The sequence below is a fragment of the Oryctolagus cuniculus genome, chromosome 6 (assembly GCF_051225735.1).
Source record: "Oryctolagus cuniculus isolate XC-2025 breed Fujian yellow rabbit chromosome 6, ASM5122573v1, whole genome shotgun sequence".
Lineage (NCBI taxonomy): Eukaryota > Metazoa > Chordata > Mammalia > Lagomorpha > Leporidae > Oryctolagus > Oryctolagus cuniculus.
In genome coordinates, this window is record NC_142872.1 from 19,044,143 (window position 1) to 19,067,868 (window position 23,726).

At 40.2% G+C, this 23,726-nt stretch overlaps 1 protein-coding gene across 1 annotated transcript in view; it reads left to right on the forward strand.

Annotated features, from left to right (window-relative positions):
• Positions 1 to 9,686: 9,686 nt before the first annotated feature.
• SLC27A6 (solute carrier family 27 member 6) overlaps positions 9,687 to 23,726 on the forward strand; it is a 287,625-nt gene continuing 273,585 nt past the window's right edge. The window contains exon 1 of the mRNA XM_089334916.1: positions 9,687 to 9,877. Coding sequence (XP_089191042.1) covers positions 9,838 to 9,877 — 40 coding nt within the window. The 5' untranslated portion in view covers positions 9,687 to 9,837. The remainder of the gene's footprint in view (positions 9,878 to 23,726) is intronic.

Genomic DNA, 23,726 nt, shown 5'->3' on the forward strand with positions numbered 1-23,726 from the left:
ACTGACTTTCCTGGTCTCTTGCCATTTTTGAACATTTCCATCTCTTCTATGAACATTCCTTGCACGTTCTTGCTTCTGATAAAACCTGTCTATTCTTGTTGGCTTTGCTTCTCCTTCATCTCTCTTTTAGGGCGGTTATTTTCTTTCAACACTCCTCCTAACATTGAACCTGGAAGTCAGGTACCAGTTTCCCTAGATAACCATTTCTATTTTTTAGTCTCCTTTGTATTTGAAACTCATCATTAGACAGACTAAAACATCTACCACTGAATTCACTATTGTTGCCTGTTGTCTCTGGCCCAGATTCAAATCTCATTTCTTAAAGAGTTTGGCTCCTGACTCACTGTCCACAGGTTCCTCTAATTGTCAAGCCTAAATCTCAGCAGCTTCATATAATCAATGTTTATTGTTTATTAAGAGTTCATTTGCAAATAGTGAGGGATGGGGGAAAGCTGTGCTCCATGTGGTCATTCAGGGGGATGGATTCCGTGCCATCTTTATCACATGGTTTGCCAGTTTATCTTGGAGATGAATTTTTTACTGGAAGATGAGAAAAGAGAGTACAGGAGCATGGAAAAGGTTCCTCTGAGGCAGGCAAAGGAGGTTGGGAAAGGTAGTGTGCATACCTGAGTAATCGTGACTGAGTAACTATGCTTTTGTGCCCTTAGCTGTCTCCTTTGTCCTTCCTCCCACACACTCATCCCTCCTGGAAAGTGGTAATCTGAAATCCCATTCATTCACTGCATCCATTTCAATGATCCTGACTTCTGGGTCCTACACTGCAGGGTACTCGTCATCAGGCCAAAACTGGATTCCTGAGTCCTGAGCAGTAGAGGCAAGTTTATAGTCTGCTTCCTAACACCCAAATACAAACCACCAACTTCTCCCCCCGCATCCCTCCACACATCCACTTCACTGGTGGGGCAGGGACAAGAGGCTTACAATTCAAATTTCCATTTTGAAAATGGAAATTGATTGCAATGAATTGCCTTGAATAATGATCATCAAAGCCTTCTCTACTGGGTGATTGGAGCTCCTGGTTTAGACCTGATTTTGCTCTCTGCAGGAATTCTTTGGTTCATAGTCTTGGTGACCTCCAGTTCCGTTTTCGGTTAAGTTTGTCCTCTGTTTTCTTCTGTGGCCATGAATGAAGTCAACCTGTGGGACAGTAAGTTTTGGGATTGTAAAGCTTTTGTAGCCTACTCCATTCTGGCACAAATTTGAGGCACCAGTAACTATTTTGTAGGCCAGACAAGACATTTGAAGGCTTTTTAAGTTGAGATCTGTGATTTCTTTGGCAGTATAATGCCCTTGAAAATTTAGTAGGCAGTGGACTGATTTGCCTCCCGTAGTTTTCTGTGTCACTGAACGTTTCCTCATCCTTTCCTGGCCATGATACTCTGCCCTCTTTTCTCTGCTTCCTTGCTCCCAGGCCACTCTCTCAATGGAATGGTGCCCACCATGAGGTCATGAGCTATAGGGAGAAGGTCCCAAGATCTTAATTAGATCATTGCCAGAGTTGAATCTTTTTTTAAAAAAAAGATTTATTAACTTAATTGAAAGGCAGTGTGATAGAGATAAGGAAAAACAGGAAGATATCTTCCATCTACTGATTCACTCAGCAAATGGCAACAGCGGCCAGGACTGAGCCAGGCTAAGAACAGGAGCCTAGAACATCAACCTGGTCTCCCACATGGATGACAGAGGCCCAGATGCTTTCCAAGCAGTGTTTTACAAACTTAAAAATAGCAAGGGCCTCCCTATTTCTAGTGTCCAGTATCAGATATCACATCTTGCCCCTGGACCACTAAGTTGATGCCTTTGTTCCTACTGCTGCTCTTCTCCCCTGATGGATAATCCTTCACTGACACAGGTTGTTGGTACTTTTCATATTCCAGGCGCACTCCTATTTTGGAAGACTTTGTATTTCCTATTCCCTATGGGATTAGAATACTCACTCCCCAGGTATTCACATGCTAGGTCTCTCTTGGAGGTTTTTACTCAAAAGTTGACTTTTCTTTGGGGGAGGTGAAGTGTTCCATAGCTATTCTCTTCATTATCCATTCACTCATTCTTTTCTCACTCCCTTTTTTCCACAGTTTGGGCCACTGCGACACCTTTAAACTGGCTCTTAGGTGCTCTTGATATGACCTCATTGATTTTGGAAAGCTTGTTTGTTTCTGACATAACAATGAGTTGCAGGCTTGCACAGTGCTTTCATGATCCCAATTCTGGAATTATTTTTTTTCTAAAGAGCCTGCCCATCTACAAGATAAAGATAGAGCCCAAAGTTTGGGTGCTCAGGGTAGGTGTTGCTACTGGGCTGACATTGCATTGCATCTACCAGTTGGCCGTTGCAATTATGGAAACCACCTTGATTGGTTTTTTATACTGTAAGTATCCCCTTTTCCTCTACTCTGTAGCCTTACCCTTATAGGGAAATCATTATATTAATTTCTTGTTTATCCTCTTGTTGTTTGATTTGACATAAACACTTATATACACATTCTCTCCCTGTTTCTTTCACAAAATGTATACTCCTTTGTGCCTGAATATATTCTTCTAAGAATATAGGCAGGCAATCTCTCCATAGAAGTGTATGGAGATCTTCCTTTTGAAAAACTGCCAACTATTGCAGTGACTAGCTGTGTTAGAGTGTCTTCAACTCCTTATTCATTGCTGAAACCTTAGTTGTTTGCAATCTTTTGTTCTTACTAAGGATATTGCAATGAAGACCCTTATACCTCTATGATTTCATACTGGTGTGGGTGTATCAGTAGGAATGATTCTTGCAAATGGGTTGCCATGTCAACAATATATCTGAAATTTGGTTACATGTTGCTCAATTGTCTTGCATTGGGGTACTGAATTTTGTTTCTCAGAAGCAATGTAGATGTGCAGGTTTTTGCCAAGTAGATAAGTAAAACATGGTAATGGTGTATAGCTTCAATTTTATAGTCTCTTAATATGAATGAGATTGGGCATGCGTTCATGTTTTTAAGGTTTTTCTTTTCCTGTGAACTCTCTGGTCATATTTTTTCCTCATAGTTCTATCCAATTTTTTGGTCTTTTTGGATTTATTCTAAGTAGCCCTATACATATCAGGAAAATGTATTTTATCTCTAATAGGTGTTATTATTCTCAAGTTTGTTATTTGTACCACAGTTTTCTTACAGTTTTTTCTTTCCCTCAACATGCATTGGTTTTTTGGTGTGTGTGTACTCTCATTTATAATCTTTTATCATCTGGACTTTATCTTATGTTTACAAGGGCTTCCTTTGTTGAAATAATAAAAAAATTCACCCACCCATGTTTTCATATAGTTTTCTTTTAAAAACGTATTTTTTGGAGTTTTTCTAGAGTATTTAGTGAGGTTATAGTGTACTTTTGTCACTCTCCAAGTGGCTATCTGGTTGTCCCAGTGTGTTATTTAAAAGTGTGTTTGTAGCTCATTGATATGAAAAGCCTGCTTCATCATATTTCTCTCTCATATGTGTTTGAGGGTGTTTCTGGAAATTCTGTCCGGTCCCATTGTTCCACCTGGTTATTCATATTCAGTTCAATGCTGCTTTAATTATTGATTCGTATAATATGTCATAGTGCTGCGTTAGGCCAGTTCCTCATATAGTTCTTTTCCACAGTTTCCCTGTTTTGGTTTGTTTTTCCATCTAAGCTTCAGAATAAAACTTTCGAGTCTGAGAAAAACAGTTCTTTCGGTGTTTTCGCGGGGCTTCTGAGAGAGCCTTTCTTATGAAATTACATTGGAACTAGATGGTCAGGCTGAGCATTCGCATCCCAGTGCTTGCACTTTGTGACTGCATAAAAACAAAGGCTTTTCTGATTTAAACCCAAAAATAATAATCACACAAAGCGGATTTTTACCTAAGGCACCGTATATTTCTGGTTCTTATGATTCCAGGCTTTTCAATTTGTGGACTTAAAGGCTCTCTGCAAGCTTTGCCTGAGGTGGTCACTTGCAGGTCATTTTGTCCACCTTTTTTTTTTCTAACACCATACAATTCCAAGTTTTGTGCTTTTAAAAATAAAACTATTTTCTCCTAAAAAGATTAAAAGTGCTCCAGGGAAGAATCTCTGGTTTGGAGGTCTGTATACAATTGTGTAATTTCTGGCTCAAGTAATTTCTAGTTTGCCTGGAATTTTAACAATAGTCTTGAGGTTTTGCATGTTCAACAGACGTTGAGCTCTTCAGTAACTGTTCCGAATATTTCTGAGCACCCCAGACTTGTGAAGATCAGTGGAAAAATATGTGTGTTTGTCTTATTTGTTTCTTTAGGAAAACCCCCATCCTGAATTTAAATGACATTTCCTTAAAGAAATCACATGCACATATATAGAATACTAATGTACAGAAAGAGCGCCATCCAAAAAAGAAAGCTTAGCAATATAGGAGGTAAAGGTCTCTTAATAACTGTACTTCACCCACACTGCACATATATAATTTTTGTGATTACTAGCTCCACTATTAAAAAAAAAAGATCCTTAATAGACGTTATATACAATGTGGGTGAACTTGAGTTTAGTATAACAATTCTAACTTGTCCATTTCCTGATTTCTGTGGTATTCCATGCAGTTTTGGAAAATGTTGTTCTCTTTTTGGTATTTTCTTAAATGAAAGAAAAACATAGGAATTGTAAAAACGGACCCATATCTAATCATGCTTATGTGTAAAAGAATTATGGACATTTCAATATGGATGTGTGTGATCCAATTTCACATTGCTATTAACTCCATTATTCAGCCTCTTCTTGGTCAAACCGTGAGGCTGGCAACAGGGACAAAGAGATGAAGGTAATTTAATTCCCATATTGGCAAACCAAAAGGCAGAGTGTCGAGGGGACTCAGGCATGTAGGAAATAATTAGAAAACAAAGCAGTGAGAACAGTTCAAGCACTCTTGCTTAGTGTTTAGAACATTACAATGACAGAGGAACTACCGTAGCAGACGAGGACACTGAAGGAAATGGGAAAGACGAATACAACATGGGGATATGTTCAAAGCTTTTAGGAGAGCACAGAATGTGCTCGGAGAAGACATGGTGTGTGGTGATCACATTAGGTTTTGTAGGAAAACTTGCTCAGTTTCTGCTGAGAAATCCCAGGGCCTCTGCTAGACTGTGCAGGAAGGAGGAGGCAGTCACAAAACGTAGAGGTGAGAGTTTAGGCTCTTGTTGAGAAGCCGCAATCCCCTTAGCTCCAGATTCCAGCTTCCTGCCAATGCAGACCCTAGGGGACAGCAGTGATGGCTCAAGTAGTTGGGTTTCTGCCACCCAGGTGAGAGAAGTGGAGTGAGGTCCCAGGGTGGATCAGTGGGTGGGAGGTCTCTCATTTCTGTATCTCTGCCTTCCAAAAAAATAAACGATAATAAAAAAAAGTGGAGGATGAACTAAACATCGAAAGTTGATGAACTGGATGTGTTTGAGGTAAGACGCTTCTTTGTTTCTTGCTTAGATACATGTGGGATGAAGTGTTTAGTGAGATATTGTGACTACAAAGGACAAAATGCATATGGAGGAAAGGCTGGCTTGCTTGCAAAATCATAATTAAAATTTTATATTTATAATTCTCCTACAAGTGTTGTGCTTTTTATTGGATATTTTTCATTTATAGGTCAATAACTATGTTTTACATTTTTTTAACAGGACTATAAAAATAATCTGTAAAGAATGTCAAGATTCGAGGTAAGTTGTAATCCATATTCTGTACTTTGGAAATTTATATTCATTAAATAAAAATTAAAAAAAAAAGCTTCGAGGTAAGGAGAAGGCAGTTGCAACAGACAGAGTGTGGAGAAGGCTTTCAAATAGGCTCCTCTGCCCTCTGGCATAAACAGCAATGCAAAGACAAACCTGGTTCACTTTTCCTGGCCCTGACTATTTTGTCCACTTCTCACCCTACACCTAGCAGCCTCTGAGTGCTGGGAATCCTACCTCCGTCCCTGCTGCTTGTGCCCGTTAGTGGTCTTTTCTTTGGTCAGCAGCTTGGGGTGGTGTTGTGGCAGAGTGGTGGGTAAGAGTCACTGATAGGAATTTTTTTTAAATTTATTTATTTATCTTAAAATGTATTTGTTTATTTGGAAGTCAGAGGTGCAGAGAGAGGAGAGACAGAGAGAGAGGTCTTCTATCCACTGGTTCACTCCCTAGATGGCTGCAACAGCCAAGGCTGGGCCAGGCTGAAGCCAGGAGCCAGGAGCTTCTTCTAAGTCTCCCACATGACTGCAAAGGCCCATGAATTTGAGCCATCTTCTACTGCTTTCCCAGACCATTAGCATTGAGCTGGATGGGAAGTGGAACAGCCTGGATACGAACTGGCACCCATATGGAATGCTGGCATCTTGGGCGGTGACTTTACCAGCTCTGCCACAGTGCTGGCCCCGAGATCTGTTTATTGCAGAGGGAGGGGAAGATTTAGAGGGAGAGATCTTCCATCTGCTGGTCACTTCCCTAATGGCCGCAACTGCTGAGACTGGGCCAGGCTGAAGCAAGGAGCCGGGAACTCCATCTGGGTCTCCCACATGGGTGGCAAGGCTTCAAGTTATTGGGCCATCTTCTAGTGCTTTCCCAGGAATATTATCAAGAAGCTGCCTTACAAGGGGACCAGTGAGGACTTGAACTGGTATTCCAATGGATGCCAGCAATGCAGTTGGAGTCTTAACCAACTGCATCACAGCACTGGTCCCAGGGATGAGATTCTTAATTCTAATTTCTCTACACAACAACTACAACTTGGCCAGGGATGTAGATATTGCAGTGACCATTTGGTGAGATCTTGGTGTGGATTTGCTGGAACCTTTCAAATTTAACTCCTACTGCACCAGTTTCAAATTTAACTCACACTGTATTTGCATTGACATCACCGTGGCTTAAAGTTTTAAAGAAAAAGCCAACATGATTTTCTATTAAATATCAGGTGCTGTAGTTCACCATGGAGATATAATTGTGAATAAGATAGAGCCTCTGCCTTTATGGAAACACTTTCTCTAAAAAAGAGATTACACAAATAATGACACAATGGAAATATAAGAAAAAACAGATCAGTAGGAAGGGAAAGGCAGGAAGGCATGAGGTACCATGAGGCTTTCTGATTTAGGCCGGGAGGCAGTGAGGCCGTGTTTCCCAGAGGAAAAGTATGATTTGAATTGAGATCTGACAAGTGAGCAAGTGTTAGGTCATGACAGGAGGCAGAGGTGAAAGTGTTCCTCAGGCTCTCGATGTGGTCTGAACAGGCAGGAAGGAAGAGGAAGTCGGTGGAGGAGAGGGACTGCGTGGCACGCACAGGAGGTGAGGCCACGGTGGGTGGAGGTGCGGCTCTCGGATGATACCGCTCTTCATCTTTACATCAGTAGGTGCCATGGGATTGTGCAAGCAGAGTTCTCACAGGCTTACATCTATTGTTGGTAATGCTTTGAAAAGCTCATCTTGGTTAACGTACGGACAGGATTTGGAAGGAATAAGAGTGGATAATGGAGAAACCCATGAATAAATCAGCACAATCCTTCAGGAGAGAAATGATAGTGATCCAGCTCACAGAGGCAGTGCAGATGGAGACAAGTAAATAGATTAAGAAGCGGTTTTTAAAAGGCTGAACTAAGAAAATAACTCATGGTTGCATGGAAATAACAGTTTAGAAAGTTCATTTTAGGGGCCAGCGCTGTGGCACAGCAGGTTAAAGCCCCAGCCTGCAGTGCTGGCATCCCATATGGGCACCGGTTCAAGTGCTAATGGCCTGGAAAAGCAGGTGAAAATGACCCAAGTTCTTGGGCCCCTACATCCCCATGAGAGACCCTGAAGAAGCTTCTGGCTCCTTGCTTCAGATCAGCTCAGCTCCGGCCCTTGCAGCCATTTGGGGAGTGAACCAGCAGATAGAAGACCCTTCTGTCTCTCTGTCTGTACCTCTTTCCATAACTTTGCCTTTCAAATAAATAAAATAAATCTTAAAGAGTTCATTTTAAAAATTCTGACTTATTACCTGAAATCCATAGAATAACATTAATAGAACTGAAAATGTCTTTGATGATCTTGCCACTCCATTTCTCCATCGGTTTACTTTCTTCCCAATGGTTCATACATGATTTCTGCATGTGTATATCCCAGGTATTTTCTAGACTTTCTATTCGCCTGTCTTCAATAAAAAAAAATGATGATTTCACCAAGTAACCTAAAACTACAGTTCTTTAAAATTAATTGAAAACTTTACAGTAGTTTACTTAGTGTAAAACAGATATGGTTTAAAACTTAGAAAGGAGATTCTGGATTTAGTCAGGAAGGATCTTGGAGTAATGGATTCCAGATGAAAACACAGTGAGCCTGGAAAGCCCCAGTCCCTGAGGGCTCTTACTTCTTAGTTCTCTTGTTCCCCCTCCCCCCAACCTAGTCTGTCTCTCAACTGTGCAGCTGGGGAATGCCTCTGGAATTCCAGAATTTCTAAACCTTTGTCTATGTTTCCTCCGAGTTCTCCAGCAAGAAAATATTCAGGCCGCAAGGCGTTCTTTTTGTCCCTTCCAAAAGTACAGATACACCTCTCACACAGCCTTACCACAGTCCCGGGTTTGTATCCTACGCTTCTCATTGTTATGGCTTTTATCACTCTGGGGCTTTCAAATTATTTGTATTTAACCAATGTCATTGGCCTTTCTCATTTTGGAAACCTCCTTATTTACTATATTTTGGGGTATAAGAACTAAGTCATGCATGGAGACATTTTGAAAGTTTTTTTGGAAAAGGCTCTTAACAGATGGTAGAACAGCCATGAAGTAGGCTCACTTACAAATAGTAACAGTACAATAAATGGGAGCCATGGAGTTTCAGCAGGGGTTTCCGGAGGTAGACACAGAATCAAGAGAATTGTGTCATTAAAGTCAGTGGCGCATGAATTGTGCTATTATTCTTCCTGAAAGTTATTGGCTTCTGTGGCTTCATCAGATCAAAATTCTGCTGCATGGAAAGCAGAAGAGGTACTGCCCTGCCTCACTTCTAGGAAGATGAAAACTTCAGCAACATTCTTCCATTTCCTCAGCAGGAGCAAACTGAGTGCCCGTGGATAATACTGTCTACGTAGGCGATTTCACCAGTACCCAACCTCTTGGACTCACTTCCAATCAATGTACAAATTAGCAACTTAGGCACTGTAACAGGGCCAACTGGTCTTAGGGGAGCAGAGTGAGCTAGATGGAAAAGTGTAGGGTGGTAAAAAGCAGCCCTGCCTCCCAGAGGGCATGGGCATATTGGGTTGGGGAGGGAGCAAGACAGACTCCTGGCTCCAGCTGTGGCACTGACCCTAAGAAACTCAACAGCTGTCCTCTCAGTGGGCTGAAATCAGGTCTGATCCAAGCACTTTGTTGCATGAAGAAAAGCATTTCCTTGGGTATTATTCTGAAATATTGTCCAAAAATTCCACCATAAATTAGCTTTTGAGAAAGCAGTTTTCCCCAAATCATATTATAATTTTATGTATATAATTACAGTTCCATTGTTGTTTTTTAAAGGTTTTTTAGCTTCACCTGGTGACCTGATGTAACATTCCTTTCACAGCCAAGCGTTTCCTGAGGAGGAATGAATATCTACCCTGTATCTGAATGCCTCCACCTGAGTTCAAGAAATTTAATTCTCTTTGGAAGGTATTTAGCAGTTGGGCCAGGTGGAGCCTTTGGGAGGTAATTAGGATTGGAGGCGATCCTGAGGACCAAGCCCTCGGGATTGCATTAGTGGCTTTATAAGAGGGCCACCCAGCTAGCAAGCCTGATCTTTTTCACCAGGAGCTGCTCCATGGCGCCCCGGAACTCTGCAGAGTTCTCCCTGTTAGCGAGAAGGCCCTCGTGACATGCAGCCCTTCAGCCTTCGGTTTGTCAGCCTCCAGACCTGTAAGAAATGAATTTCCTTCTTCTTTTTCTAAAAAAAGACCAGTTGCTCCATGTGTGGTACTAAACAAAGAACAAATCGAGGCATACCCTTTCCCGGCAGATTGCTGTGGAACCAGGGAGCAACGAATGAGAGGGAGAAGGTGGGCGCGTTGTCCTAGAGGTCACGCATCTGACATACAGTACGTTTCAGGAGCCTTGGTCCTAGAGCTGATGCTTGGCCAACGACAGCAGATGGAAATGGAAGAAACTGAGGGTCCAGAATGGGGCAGATGCTCCAGCCCCAGGAATTATGAATTTTAGTTGAGAAAAGAATTTTCTATTTTTCAACAAGGTTGAGTTTTTCCATATTTTAGGGAAAAAAAAAACCCTGTTGAAATAATTTCTAACTCAGGCACTGTAAAATGGGGAACCTTGTGGGAGTCGGTCTGCAGGAGAGACAGCCTTCCTACTGTTTGTGGAAGCAGGGATCACAGAGACATCCCCTCTGAATTTTAGGAATAAAGATAGAAATGATAAACTTGGTAAAACTAGACAAGTCCTCAGAAAATTTCATCAATTATTTTTCTTAAAAGTTTGCATGCAGGTGAACTTTGTCATACAGTTTTCTGTTTTCTCTCCAATCAAGGATTTGTATTAACTCCAAATTCTTTTCCATTTGACAAATATGTTTAATTCAATAAATAATGTTAAGCTTATACCCAGCAGCCTTTAACTGTATATATAACAAACGTATTAAAATCCATCCACATTTGGTTTGGCAATGTATCTTCTTGATTTCTGTCTTAAAAAAACATAACCGGTCAAACATGTGATTTACTTTCATAATTTTGCCCTGAATCCAGGTGTTATTCATTAGTACTTGCATTTGCCAAATCAGAGTAAATTTCCAGATAGTAATAATTAAGAAAAATAATTAGCTCTTTCTTCTCCTGACTTAAAAAAATTCTCAGATACTGTTGTAAAAGTTGGTGATCTTTCCTCAGTTACTATCCCCAGATTGGAACTTTTGAGAATGTTTGGGGATTTGTTTTGTTTTCTAATCAATGACAGTGATGTAGGGGTTCTCTTTGTTTCAGTCATTATGTTGTAATGACCAGAACTGGCTGTGTGTGTGTGTGTGTGTGTGATATGTTAGAAGTAAGTCCAAAGTGACATGCCAGGGGCAGGTTAGGCTCCCTAGAGTTTGCTGAGTCCCCATTGAGATCCACGATTTTTTTTAATATCAGGAAGTTTTGGTTCCTATCAGAAAGTAAATATTCCTCTACGGTTGGTTCTTGAGGTGATCAGCCTTTGTTATTTTGGTATAATAAAGGAAAACAGTTCCTGACACATCTGTCTAAAGAAGAGGCCACAAAGTTGGAACAACTTACAGTGTAGCACAGGAAGTTAAAAAGGACCTAGTAAGAAAATTCTGTGGTCCACCATGTGAATTCTCTGGACCACATTCTAGAGTGAGTTAACAAGCAAAGTAGTAGCCTTTTCTTGAAGTAAGGCAGAAGATGCTGTTCACTTAAAACCCTGAACTTCGGAAACTAGAACTCCAGATGAGATGAAATCCGTGGTTGAGCGACTGCAGACGTTGCTGTGTGTTCATTGTGTGGAATGTAAAATAGTTGGGAAGAACAACAGTAGAATAATGGGAGGGCTACAGTGGATACAATTCTCCTGTTGGGATGAAGCTCAGGTATTGCAGTAACAAGAGCCAATATTTTCTCCATATAGGGATTAATTACACGGTCAACAGCTGGAATTTACAAGGAGGCATATTAAATAAAGTAACAGGCAAGCTTGAGCAGGATTCCCACAAAAGCAGTAAAATGGGAATACCAAGAGAACTGGCAAATGTACTCTTGCACCTATTTTCTTAGGCACGGCTGTCCATGCATAGGTTAGAAGATGGAAATTTGTGAATAGAAAGCTATGTGTCACATAGGAAAGATACAGCAGGAATGATTACTTGCAGCAGTTAGAAAACCCATGCGTCAGAGTGGGAACTTCTCAAATGTACTTCATCGTGAGCAGAAACGGTTACTTCTGCCCCTCTTTCATTGCCATTTGTCTAGGGGGTTGTTCCGCTTATTCCTCTAGCCTTGGGTTATAAAAGCTCATCTTGTACTTGCTTTCTCCAAAGGCCTTGGCGAGCCAATCATTCCGCTCCTCTGGAGCTTGGCTGGTTTCTTTCTGAAAATGTGTGAAATCTTTGACGGTGGAGGTCAAAATGCAGAATGATTTACAGGAACTTCAGCTGCACAACCTGAGTTAGCACAATTCGAAAATCTTGGGTGAGTTACCCACTACACGTAGAATTAAATCTGAGTTCTTTACTCTTGCATGAAAATTCCTGCACATTACACTCCTGTCTCACCTTAGAATCTCCTCTCTAGACACAAACACCCTCTCTCTGCCTCCGCAAAGGCGAGAAGCTGCGATACTGTGCTGGCCTCTCTGAAGCTCCTTGCACTCTGCTGGCATGTGCTCCCCTCTGCAGCGCTGCCCTCCTTGTGTGTGTCTTTTTCACCTTTGAGTCTCCGTTTATTTCCCTTCTCAAGGAGATCAGACTTGGGTATTTATTTATTTATTTATTTTGCTATAGAACATATCACAAACTGCATGTTTGCTTTGGGAGTAATTCCTATTCTGAAGCATATGAGGTATTGTGAGATAGGATGGACAGCCCCCACCCTCCCTGCTGAATCAAACAGCATAGGCAGCATCAGAGTGCATGGTATGGGGCAAACAAGTCCCTTTTAATGAAAATATTTCAGAAGTCTGAGGATGCATGTGTGTGCTAGATCAAGACACAAAATGTGGGCCTCAGGGAAAAAAAGTATAAACCAGAATAAAAAATATTGAATACAAACCTGTTGAATTAACAGCTATTTTTTCAAGTGGAAGAGCCTTCATTTTCTCACACTCATGACTGTTTACAGGAGGGTGATACAAGTGCTCATTTGCAAAGGTATTAGAAAACCTTGTTCTCAAGAAGGCTCCTGCTGGCTGCCCTCTGAAATTCCTTGAAGCATCATTCTCCTGTCTCCCCGTGTTGCTATTTTCCGTGCGGAAGCTGCTGTGACACATAACGCTTCCAGTCTTACTCATTATGTATGAGTTGTACTCAAAAACAGGGAAAATGGATGCTAGGAAAACACTACGTGTGGATTTAAAAATGTTTTTGGATAAAAACAGTCTTGTCTTTTCATTCCATTTTCCATGAACTTTTTGAAATGCCTTCAATGTACCTAAGTGTTCTTAAGATCTTTTCTCAAAAGGAGGTTGTGATTGGAAGGACAGCATGAGGGCTTTGGGGAGAACAGTGGCATTTGGGTAGGGATACAGGCCAACACTGAGGGATGTAGAAAAGCTACATGGAGTAAGCCCATATCCAGTTTCAGTCTTTTGCACACTGTGCCTAATGCTTCATGTGATTATTCCATCGAGAGTGATGGGAAGGAAACAAGTGTATTTTTTCGTAAGATAATGTACTCTGCCTGGCCCCATTGAACTGTATCTGGTAGGTGCCTCCCTTCTTCCCAAGTAGAAAAGGAGTGGGAGCTCCATATATAACAGTGATAACAAAACACGTGTGAGAAGTTGGGTTGAGTGTCCACCTCAGCAACAGAAAATGAAGAAAAATTTTTTTTCTCAGCAGTGTAACTTGATTCAGAAACTAAAGCATTATTTAAGCCAATATGGTTAAATTTAAAATTTTTTCCAAAATTCCTTCCAGATTAGGGGGAAACAAAATAATAAATAGTTAAAACAAAAGCATGGTCGCCAAATTGGGGGCTCCATATAATCCCATTTGACTTTGAAGTTCTGCTTGCTGGGGTAAAGTCTTTATTCACATTCCACCAAGAGACCATCATCCACACCCACTTTCTTTTTAAAGAAAAACATTTACTTTTGTGACTTGGTCATAATGAAATACAAAGGATGTCTTTGTGTGTGAAAATGAACCGGGGTGTGAGCCTTTTAAGGAAAAATTAAAGAAGGATGTGTATGTGGGGGGTGACATTCCCAAGTCTTGCTCTGTTGATCCTGCCTGCCTCCTACTTAGAAACCAGGCGGCTCTGCAAGGCGAAGCCCAGATGTTGTGTATCAAGGAGCAAAACAGCGCCTCCACTAGCTCACAGCTGAGCCCTGCAAACAGGGCCTGCTCTGGTCGGGTTGGAGCAGAGTTACAGGGACTGGCCCAGGGAGGATCTCAGCCACAAGTCCCCTAATGGCTGCCTTTGGCAAGACGGTCATGTATCTTCCTGGAACTCCGGGGTCATATTTAGTGTTAGAGCAGAGCTGGCAGTTAGGAGCAAGGTAAATGGGGCAAAGCTATTTGAAGTGACCTGTGAAGTGACCTAGGGGAAATCTAACTGAAGCTGGTGCATTTGGGGGTGTGGTATCTTAGAAGAACAAACCGAACATGCAGGAATATTTTAAAGAAACTGCGTGTGAGGGCGATTTTGAAAACGGCTAAGAGGTCTCGGCAGGTTGGTCTCCAGCAATTGCTGAACTTTGCACCTACTCCCAATTTGCTGTGTCCTCTCTGCCATTGTTAATTCCTGCCAGTAACTTGGTTTGTCCTCAGCCTGTAGACCCTTGTGGTCAATCCCATCCTGAAATCAACCTTCATTTCCCCCATTGTCTACAGTCTTGTGATATTGTCTGTAGTTGGGCTGACAAGTTTATGAAACATGTAGCATGTATGTGCCTCATGTGTTCATGTTCATGAGTTGTTAGATGTATTCCCAACATGGTGCTCATACTGTGCGGTGGAAACCCAGCAAATCACTCCCTATGCTTAAACTTGTAGTCTTTTTCAGCCCCAACTGCTTGTCCTCTCAAAAACACTTGTATTATCCATCTGATATCTGCTTTTTGGTGATGAATTCTCTTATCTTATAGTTTTTTAAAAATTCTGTGATTGTTTTCTCTTCAGCTGCTGTTTATCTGTTCCTCTGGCTATCTTTTTTTCTCCTCCCTAATCTCACCACAGGATCCCTTGTAAATGCCAGATGAGTCTTTGATTCAGCCACACTTCCTATGTCTTCTTGCCCCTTCTTTCTATCTCAGACTGCCATTGTTGTTTGAAGTGTTAAATCAGTTGGTGTCACCTCTCCACTTAAAACCTTCTGCTCAGTACCCAGGCGTTGTCCAAGCCAGATGTCTCCTAGTCCCTACAAGATCGTGTGTGATATAGCGCAGGCTCTTGCTAAGCTGACACCCTCTGGCTCTGTCCCCGGCTCCCCCTCACTGTACTTGGTCCTCACAAACTTTGCCTCAGCAAATGTGTGCTGGCTGCATTTTTCCCTAGAAAGCTTTCCTCCCAAGTACGTACGTGGCTTGCCATCCTTGCCACAACTTTTAAAATGGGTCCTTAGCACTCCTGTCCATCTTTGCTCCAAAGGACTTAGAATTATCTGACATACGGTTTTTTTCTGATTTTTTTTTTCTCCTGCAATCAGAATATAGGCAACAACCAGGTAGAAAGTTTTGAATGCTTTGCTAATGGCTATATCTGCAGTATTAGTCACATATAGTGACAAATACAGCAAATGATAGGGATCCATTAAGTATTTCTTGAATAAATACTCAAATATTCAATATGAACCATCATGTGGGGTTCTGTTTCTGAGCTCTTCTTTTTTCTTCATTAATCTCTGTCCCTATCCTTAAACCAGTATCACCCTGTCACACATCACTTAACTATAGAAGTTTGTTCTGAGAAATGCATCATCAGATGATGTCATCCTTGTGCAAGTATCATACTTACCCAAATTGAGTTGCCTACAACATCACTGGACATCAGGATCTTAAGAGATCACTACTGTGTATGCAGCTTGTAACTGACCCAATATGGTTGTGTGACACATGACTATAGTAGTTGTGTGTTGTTGATGTTGTCCTTAAACTTTGTCCTCCTTCTTCAAGCCAGTTTTGACTTTTTTTTAGTTCCTTTGTCTTACCATATATATCTTGTAAAATATATCAGGATTTTGCTTGAAATTACATTACAATAGATCTCTAACTGTAGTTTTAGATCTGTTTGAAACCCAGTGGAATGGCTGACATTTAAAAGACTGCTAATACTAAGTGTTGGTAATGATGTGAGGCAACTGGAACTTTGAGGAAAGCACACTTGTGTAACTACTGTTGAAGCCAATAGAAAGATGTCCTAGAAATAAGCATGTACCTGCCGTAGCATCTGGCAGTCCTACTCCAAAGTTTCACCCAAAAGCAAGGAAAATAAATGTTCCACACAGACTTGTCTGAAGGTGTTTATGGGAGCACTGTTGATAATACCTCCAAACTGAAAACAGTCAAAATGTCTATCAAATGTAGATGGGTAAACCAGTTGAATACTACTACTCACTTGGATAAAATACAAGACAATGAATGATAAAAAAGGGAACAAAATACTAATACACTTAAAATATGGACAGATCTCCAACATTGTGTGGGGTCCGTGTTGTGGCATAGCAGGTAAAGCCATAGCTTGCGATGCTGGTATCCCATATGGGAGCTGGTTCAAATCCTTGCTGCTCCACTTCTGACTGAGCTCCCCACTATTGCATCTGGGAAAGCAGAGGAAGATGTCCCAGGAGCTTGAGCCCCTATATGCATGTGTGAGACTTGGAAGAAGCTCCTGGCTCCCGGCTTTAGCTTGGCCCAGTCCTAGCCATTGTGGCCATCTGAGGAGTAAACCAGTGCATCAGTGATCTCTTTCTCTCTCCCTCTCTATATAACACTGACTTTCAAGTACATAAATAAATAAATGTAAAAACAATGTGAAAATGAAAAAGAGCAAGATAAAGATACTGCATGTTTTAAGATGTGATTTATATGAAATATCTAGAAAGAGCTATAGAAAGTAGATGAGTGGTTTTTTGGGGACCTAGGGTAGAAATAAGATGAACTTTTTAATGCTCAGGAAATGAGTGAAGGATCTTCCTGAGGTGATGAAAATCTACAGCTGATTTGTGGTGATGGGTACACAACTAAGTACACTTTTAAAAATCATTGAATTTTGTACTTGAATTGGGCAGAGTTTGTGATATGTAAAAGACAGTACAATGAAGTTGGAGAAAAAATATGCAGCTGAAAGAGAAACATAACTATATCATGTACAACTCCATTCATATGGTATTATAGAGAAAGAACTCAAGTACAATGCGTACTGGAATTTGGGACCAGAGGTCAGGAAACTGGGGTGACTGCAAGGGGTAAATAAAACCTTTTAAGGTATTGAGCTATTTTATATCTTGATTTTGGTAGTGGTTTCATGTCTGTATATGACCAACAAATTTCACCAGCTGTATACTCAAGTTGGTGTACATTATTATATCTAAATTATGTCTCACTCATCCCCCTCTGAAAAAATATAAGGAATCTTGAAGAAATTCATATGAAGTATGTATTATGAAAAAACTGTGCATGGATTTGGAAGAAAATTTACCCTTTTAATTGCACTTTCCACTAACTCTTGGAAGTATCTTTATAATCTACAAGAATAGCAAGATCTTAGTTGAGCCCCAAAATAACCGAAATGTCTTTCATCAAACAACTGGGAAGATACATTGTGATGAATTTATGATAGAATATTACTCAAAAAGAACAAGGAATAATTATTGATTAGTACAACATTGATTACTCTCAAATGTTGGAAGGAAAATAAACAGAAAGGTGTATACACAATATGATTTCATTTATATAAAGTTCAAGAACATGTGAAAAAGAAATCATGGAGATGGAAATCAGAATCGTGGTTGCTTCTGGTAAGGAAGGGATTTACAGAAAAGGGGCACAAGGGACAGTAGTATAATGACAATATTTTATCTATCAATTGGGGGATTTGTTATATGTCTATAGATTTGTCAAAACTGTGAAGTTGATTATATTTATACCCCAATTTGCAAAAATGGGTTGTTAGCAGATTAAGTCTCCAGTGGTTAGTAAACTACAAGGAACCATAGTAAGTGAGAGAAACTCTACACACATTAATTGTATCAATCGATTGAAAAACTTGTAAAGCATAAATAAAAATGCAGAAGTAGATTTTTCTAATGTAGACTGAGAATGTTGATATATTTTTCTGTTATATTTTAAACTAAGAACTTTTGGTCTTTGGAGGAATATAAAGGATAGCTGTAAAATGAATAGAAGAAATGAAATTCTGCTAATGAAAATGAAAAATATGAATTAAATAACTAGAGAAGACAATTGGGGAAAATTGAGGTAGATAAGAAGTTTAGAAGCCAGATATTCAAGAACAAATTCCCAATGATGCAAAGTAAATAAGACCTAATATTCAATAATATAGTTAAATACTCTTTAGATATTGAAAAATTGGTGAGACTAGGAAGTCAAAGTACTTGTCCTAAATATAGTATTAACATATTCCAAAGTGCTATTGAAATTCAAGGTTAATGAGTTTGTTAACCATGCAAAGAAAGAGTAAAAAATCATTATTTCCAGAGGAAGTGAAATTTGTGCCATGATAGGGGAAAAATACATAATTTTAAGTAATTGATACAATTCCTCTTGATATAAAAAAGTTTCTGGAAAACAATTTCCAGGAGTGGGATTCTGAGGATGAAAATCATTAAGGTTCATGAGGGGTTATAAAGAGTTGGGAAGGAACTGAATTTTCTTGGAAGAGAAATCCAGTAAGACCGATTTCTGGTTTTGCAATGGAAATAATAGGAACCAGTTCACAATAAAATGACTTTCCTAAAGGACTATGAGACCAAAGCTTCTAATGGTTATTTATATACACAGCAAAAATCTTTCAAAAATGAAGTTGAAGTATAGATATTCTCAATAGAAGCTGAATTTGTTTATAACATTATTTGGATGTAAAATAGTCACAGAAGAAAATTTAAGAATGAAAAATGGAATAAAGAACAATCAAGAGAATAAACGCATTAGAGAAATGAATGTTGAATGCCCATTGCAGATACAAATGATAAAAGGATATTAATAGTGCTTTGTGGGGCTTAAAATATAAGGAGGGAAATATTGTCACAACAATGCAAAAGGAAAAAAAGAGTTAAGGTGTTTAACTCTACACTAGCAGGAAAGTTGTAGAAGTAAAAAAAAAAATAGTTAGATGCTGGTAACTCAAGGATGCTTGTTTCAATATTTAATGTGATGAAGTAATCATCATGTTAATATATAGAACAAATGAAGAAAAATATTTAATCCAAGGAATGAAGACAGGAGACAAAAAAAATAGAGCAGATGGCTCCAACAGGGAAATAATGAGTGGGATAATAGAGAAAATCTAACTATAAAAGTAATTCTATTAAATATCCAAATACTTGCCTCTTTAAATTGTGTGTATTACTTTAAATAATTTTTGGAGCATAACATACTATTTTCTGCTCTATAACTATAGCCATAATTTCTATTCAAAGGTATTCAATACGTAGTTGCCAGTTCTTTGATAGCAATACTTGCCCATGCCTGAATTATTTTTCTCTTTGTACACTTTATTTTTATGTGATAATTTTATTAAAATTATATGGCATATAAAAAGGCAAATACTCCATACACACACATAATGTGGCAAAAGAATTATACTCAGTATATGTAATGAACTCTTTAAAATGATAAGAATGAGACGGAAGACAGTCCACACAATAGACAAATGGGTATCAGGACTTTACCTTGCTCTTCACAAAAGAGAATATCTAAATTACTGATGAACTTGAAAAGAAGCTAAACTTTTTTAATCATGGGGGAAGTGCAGATTAAGTCATGATCATGAGCAAAATGGAAAGGAAACAAGTTGACACCTGAACTTCTAATCTATTATAGGATGGATTATAATTGGCATAATCTCTACTGGAGCTGCACTAATGCTTACCCTATGATCCAGCAAGTCCACTCTGAGGGGGAGCCGTTTTTTGTAAGACATGCCTTAAAGGTTGATAATCACTGTTATTTTTTGCAGTGTCAAGTAGAAAATGAAAATCGAGGAAAGACAAATAGAACTGTATTGTCAGTAGAAATCTGGAGGTTGTGATGTAAATCTTTTAGTACATTAGGAAGACAAAGGTAGTCATGGGTATCTCAGGAACTAAATTCAAATAGTGAGTCTTTGTCTTTTTCATATACTTAAATGTTCAATGGCAACACACAAGATAGCTTCTTCAGTGTTTTCACGTGTTGAACTTCACAGTTACTAATACATTCTAAAGTAGAAGATACATAGAAAACATTCAAATGAATTATCTTCTCTCAATGGTATAAAACCAAAAATAGGGAAACACCTCAAATCCTACTTGTAAATATTCTGCCATATGACATTTTGAGTTTTATCAAAAATAAATTTCCCATTATCTTTAAAATAAGTAAAATGAAGATGCTACAATATATAGTACCCAGAGGAATATCTATAAAGGATTAGTGGTGAAAAAAAAGATTTGTAAGCACATAAATGAAGCATAAAATTTCTGAAGTTTACTAAAATGTCACAGTATGAATTAGAAATTAATGGAGGTAAGACAAATTGATAAGTGACAATGAATCTTACCAAGAAAAAAGATTTGAGAAAGAATCAACAAATAAAAATATTAGAAAGTACTTTATTTAACTCTATGAAAATAAACTTGAACTTGCAAGAAATGATTCATTTTGTTTTAAAAAACATTTATTTGAAAGGCAGAGTACTGAAGAGAGAAAGGGAGACCGAGATGATCCATTAACCTTACTTTGCCAAATGGCTACAACTGTCTGGTCAGGGCCAGGTTGAAAGCAGGAGCTGGGAACTCCATCCTGATCTCCCAGAGGGCCAAGTTCTATGGCTGTCTTCTGTTGCCTTCCCAGGTGCATTAGCAGGAAGCTGGATCAGAAGTGGAGCAGCTGGAACTCGGACTGGCACCTCAGTATGAGATGCCAGCACCACAAGCAGCCACTGAACCCACTGAACCACAGTGCTGGCGCCAGTGATGGATTTTCCTAAATCTAGAATTACCAAGGAAAATTCCCATAAAAGGCAGAAATAGTTCATGATGAGAATTACCTAAGAGGAAATGCAAAGTATTTTTAGTATGTGAAAATATTTCAAAAAGTTCATGGAAAATGGAATTATTTTGGTTCCAAAATCTTCAAATCTGTTTTTCCATCACAATATACATTTTACATGAATTATTGAAGTCCCCTAGCATATATGAGTTTTGAAATTATTTTTGCCATAATCTTTTAGTGCTATTTTCCCAAAAACTTTAGAAATGCACTCATCGGATTTTCCCAAAAACTGTAGAAATGCACTCATCTGAAGCTTCCTCAAAGCTTCAGAACAAAGGTGTTTAATGAGTGAATTCACTGTGAAAGGTACAACTCCATTATTGAAATTACTCTAAAAGACAAACAGATCTGGTATCTTTTTATTTTAAAAGATTTATTTATTTGAGAGGTAGTTACAGACAGAGGGAAAGACCCAGAGAGGCCGGCGCCGCGGCTCACTAGGCTAATCCTCCGCCTTGCGGCGCCGGCACACCGGGTTCTAGTCCCGGTTGGGGCGCCGGATTCTGTCCCGGTTGCCCCTCTTCCAGGCCAGCTCTCTGCTGTGGCCCGGGAGTGCAGTGGAGGATGGCCCAGGTGCTTGGGCCCTGCACCCCATGGGAGACCAGGAGAAGTACCTGGCTCCTGGCTTCGGATCAGCGCGGTGCGCCGGCCGCGGCGGCCATTGGAGGGTGAACCAACGGCAAAGGAAGACCTTTCTGTCTCTCTCTCACTGTCCACTCTGCCTGTCAAAAAAAAAAAAAAAAAAAGACCCAGAGAAAGGTCTTTGGTTCACTCCCCAAATGGCCGCAACGGCTGCAGCTGTGCTGATCTGCCAGGAGCCAGGTACCTATTCTGGGTCTCCCCTGTGAGTGCAGGGGCCCATGCACTTGGGCCATCCTCTACGGCTTTCCTAGGCCACAGTACAGAGCTGGATTGGAAGAAGAGCAGCCAGGACTAGTATTGGTGCCCATATGGGATGCCAGCGCTGCAGGCAGAGGATTAACCTATTGTGCCACGGCGCTGGCCCCGCTGGTATCTTTTTGTAAAGAAAGTAGAGTAATGGTACTAACACCTCACCAATGAGATGCAAGAAAGGAAATTAAAGATGTGACTGAATACTTTTAGAAACACCCTATAGAAAATATTTGCAAGTACTATCCACCAGTCTATAACCAAATAGGACATTGTTAATATATTCTATCATACTTATGGTAAAGGAAAAGAAATAACTTTCCCCTGTGGTTGGCGAAAAAAAGTATGAAGTCCCATATCCGTTCCAGGAAAACTCTCCATCCACAGCAAGAGAGGCTTATATTCTTCACTACTTACAGCATTTTCCAGTTGTGAACTTCTATTACTTAGGTAATCAGGTCCATCTTAGAAAGGCATTTCTCACTTCAATGTTGAAAAAGCATATAGGGGGCTGGTGCTGTGGCATAGCGGGTAAAGTTGCTGCCTACAGTGCCAGCGTCCTGTATGGGTGCTGGTTTGAGTCCCGGCTGCTCTGCTTCTGAGCTATCTGCTAATGGCCTGGGAAAGCAGTAGAAGATGGAGTCCTTGGGCCCATGTACCCATGTAGGAGACCTGGAAGAAGCTCCTGGCTCCTGGGTTCGGATCAGCGCAGCTCCAGCTGTTGGGGCCAACTGGGGAGTGAGCCAGTGGTTGGAAGACCCCTCTCTCTGACTCTCCTTCTCTATGTAACTCTGACTTTCAAATAAACAATTTTTTTTTTTAAAAAAGCGTAGTCCTTAAGCCAGAAACATTACTTGTTAGATCTGTCTTACAAAAAAACTTGCATATTTGAAAGACAACATATAATCATGGTAATCCAAGCTTTGCTCACAGATGTTAAAATGGAAAGAGCTAAATCTTCATCAATGAAGAAGTAAATTAGGGTTTATCTGTACTTTGGGATAAAGTCAGTTAAGTGTATGAGGTAGAGAGTGGTGTGTTTAGTGGCTAAGATGCTGCCATCCCACATCAGAATACCCAGGTTCAATTCCTGGCTATAGCTTCTGGTTCTAGCTTCCCACTAATGTATAACCTGGAAAACAGTGCTAATGGCTCAAGCAATTGTGTTCTTGCCATCCATGTAGAAGATCTAGGTTTTGTTTAGTCTCTGAACTCCATCCCTTCGAGTGAGATCTGTTTTGAGCATCTGGGGAGCAAACCAACAGATGGGAGCCTCTTTATTTTCTCTTTCTTTCACAAAACAGTTTTTAAAAATACATGAGGCAGAGGCTGGCATCCCATATGGGCGCAGGTTCAAGACCCGGCAGCTCCACTTCTGATCCAGCTCTCTTCTATGGCCTGAGATAGCAGTAGAAGATGGCCCAAGTCCTTGAGCCCCTGCACCTACGTGGGAGACCCAGAAGAAGCTCCTGGCTTTGGATCAGCACAGCTCCAGCTTTTGTGGCCAATTGGGGAGTGAACCATTGGATGGAAGACCTCTCACGTGTGTGCATGCTCTCTCTCTCTCTCTGCCTCTCCTCTCTCTGCATAACTCTTTCAAATAAATGCATCTTTAAAAAAATGAGGCGAAGATTTCCAAAACATATTGTCATGCTTTACTCATTAGATATAAAGGCATAGTGTGTTCCTTTATTAAACGTACTTGAAGTGTGTGCAAAAAGTATGAAACTTTGGTTCTATACGTTGGTGGTTTCAGCAAAGAAAGAAGTGGCCTCTGTGGTATTAGAAATGGAAAGTGTGGGGCCAGCACTGTGACACAGTAGGTTAAGTCACTGCTTGCAGTGCCGGCATGCCATATGGGTGCTGGTTTGAGACCCGGCTGCTCCACTTCCGATCCAGCTCTCTGCTGTGGCCTGGGAAAGCAGTAGAAGAT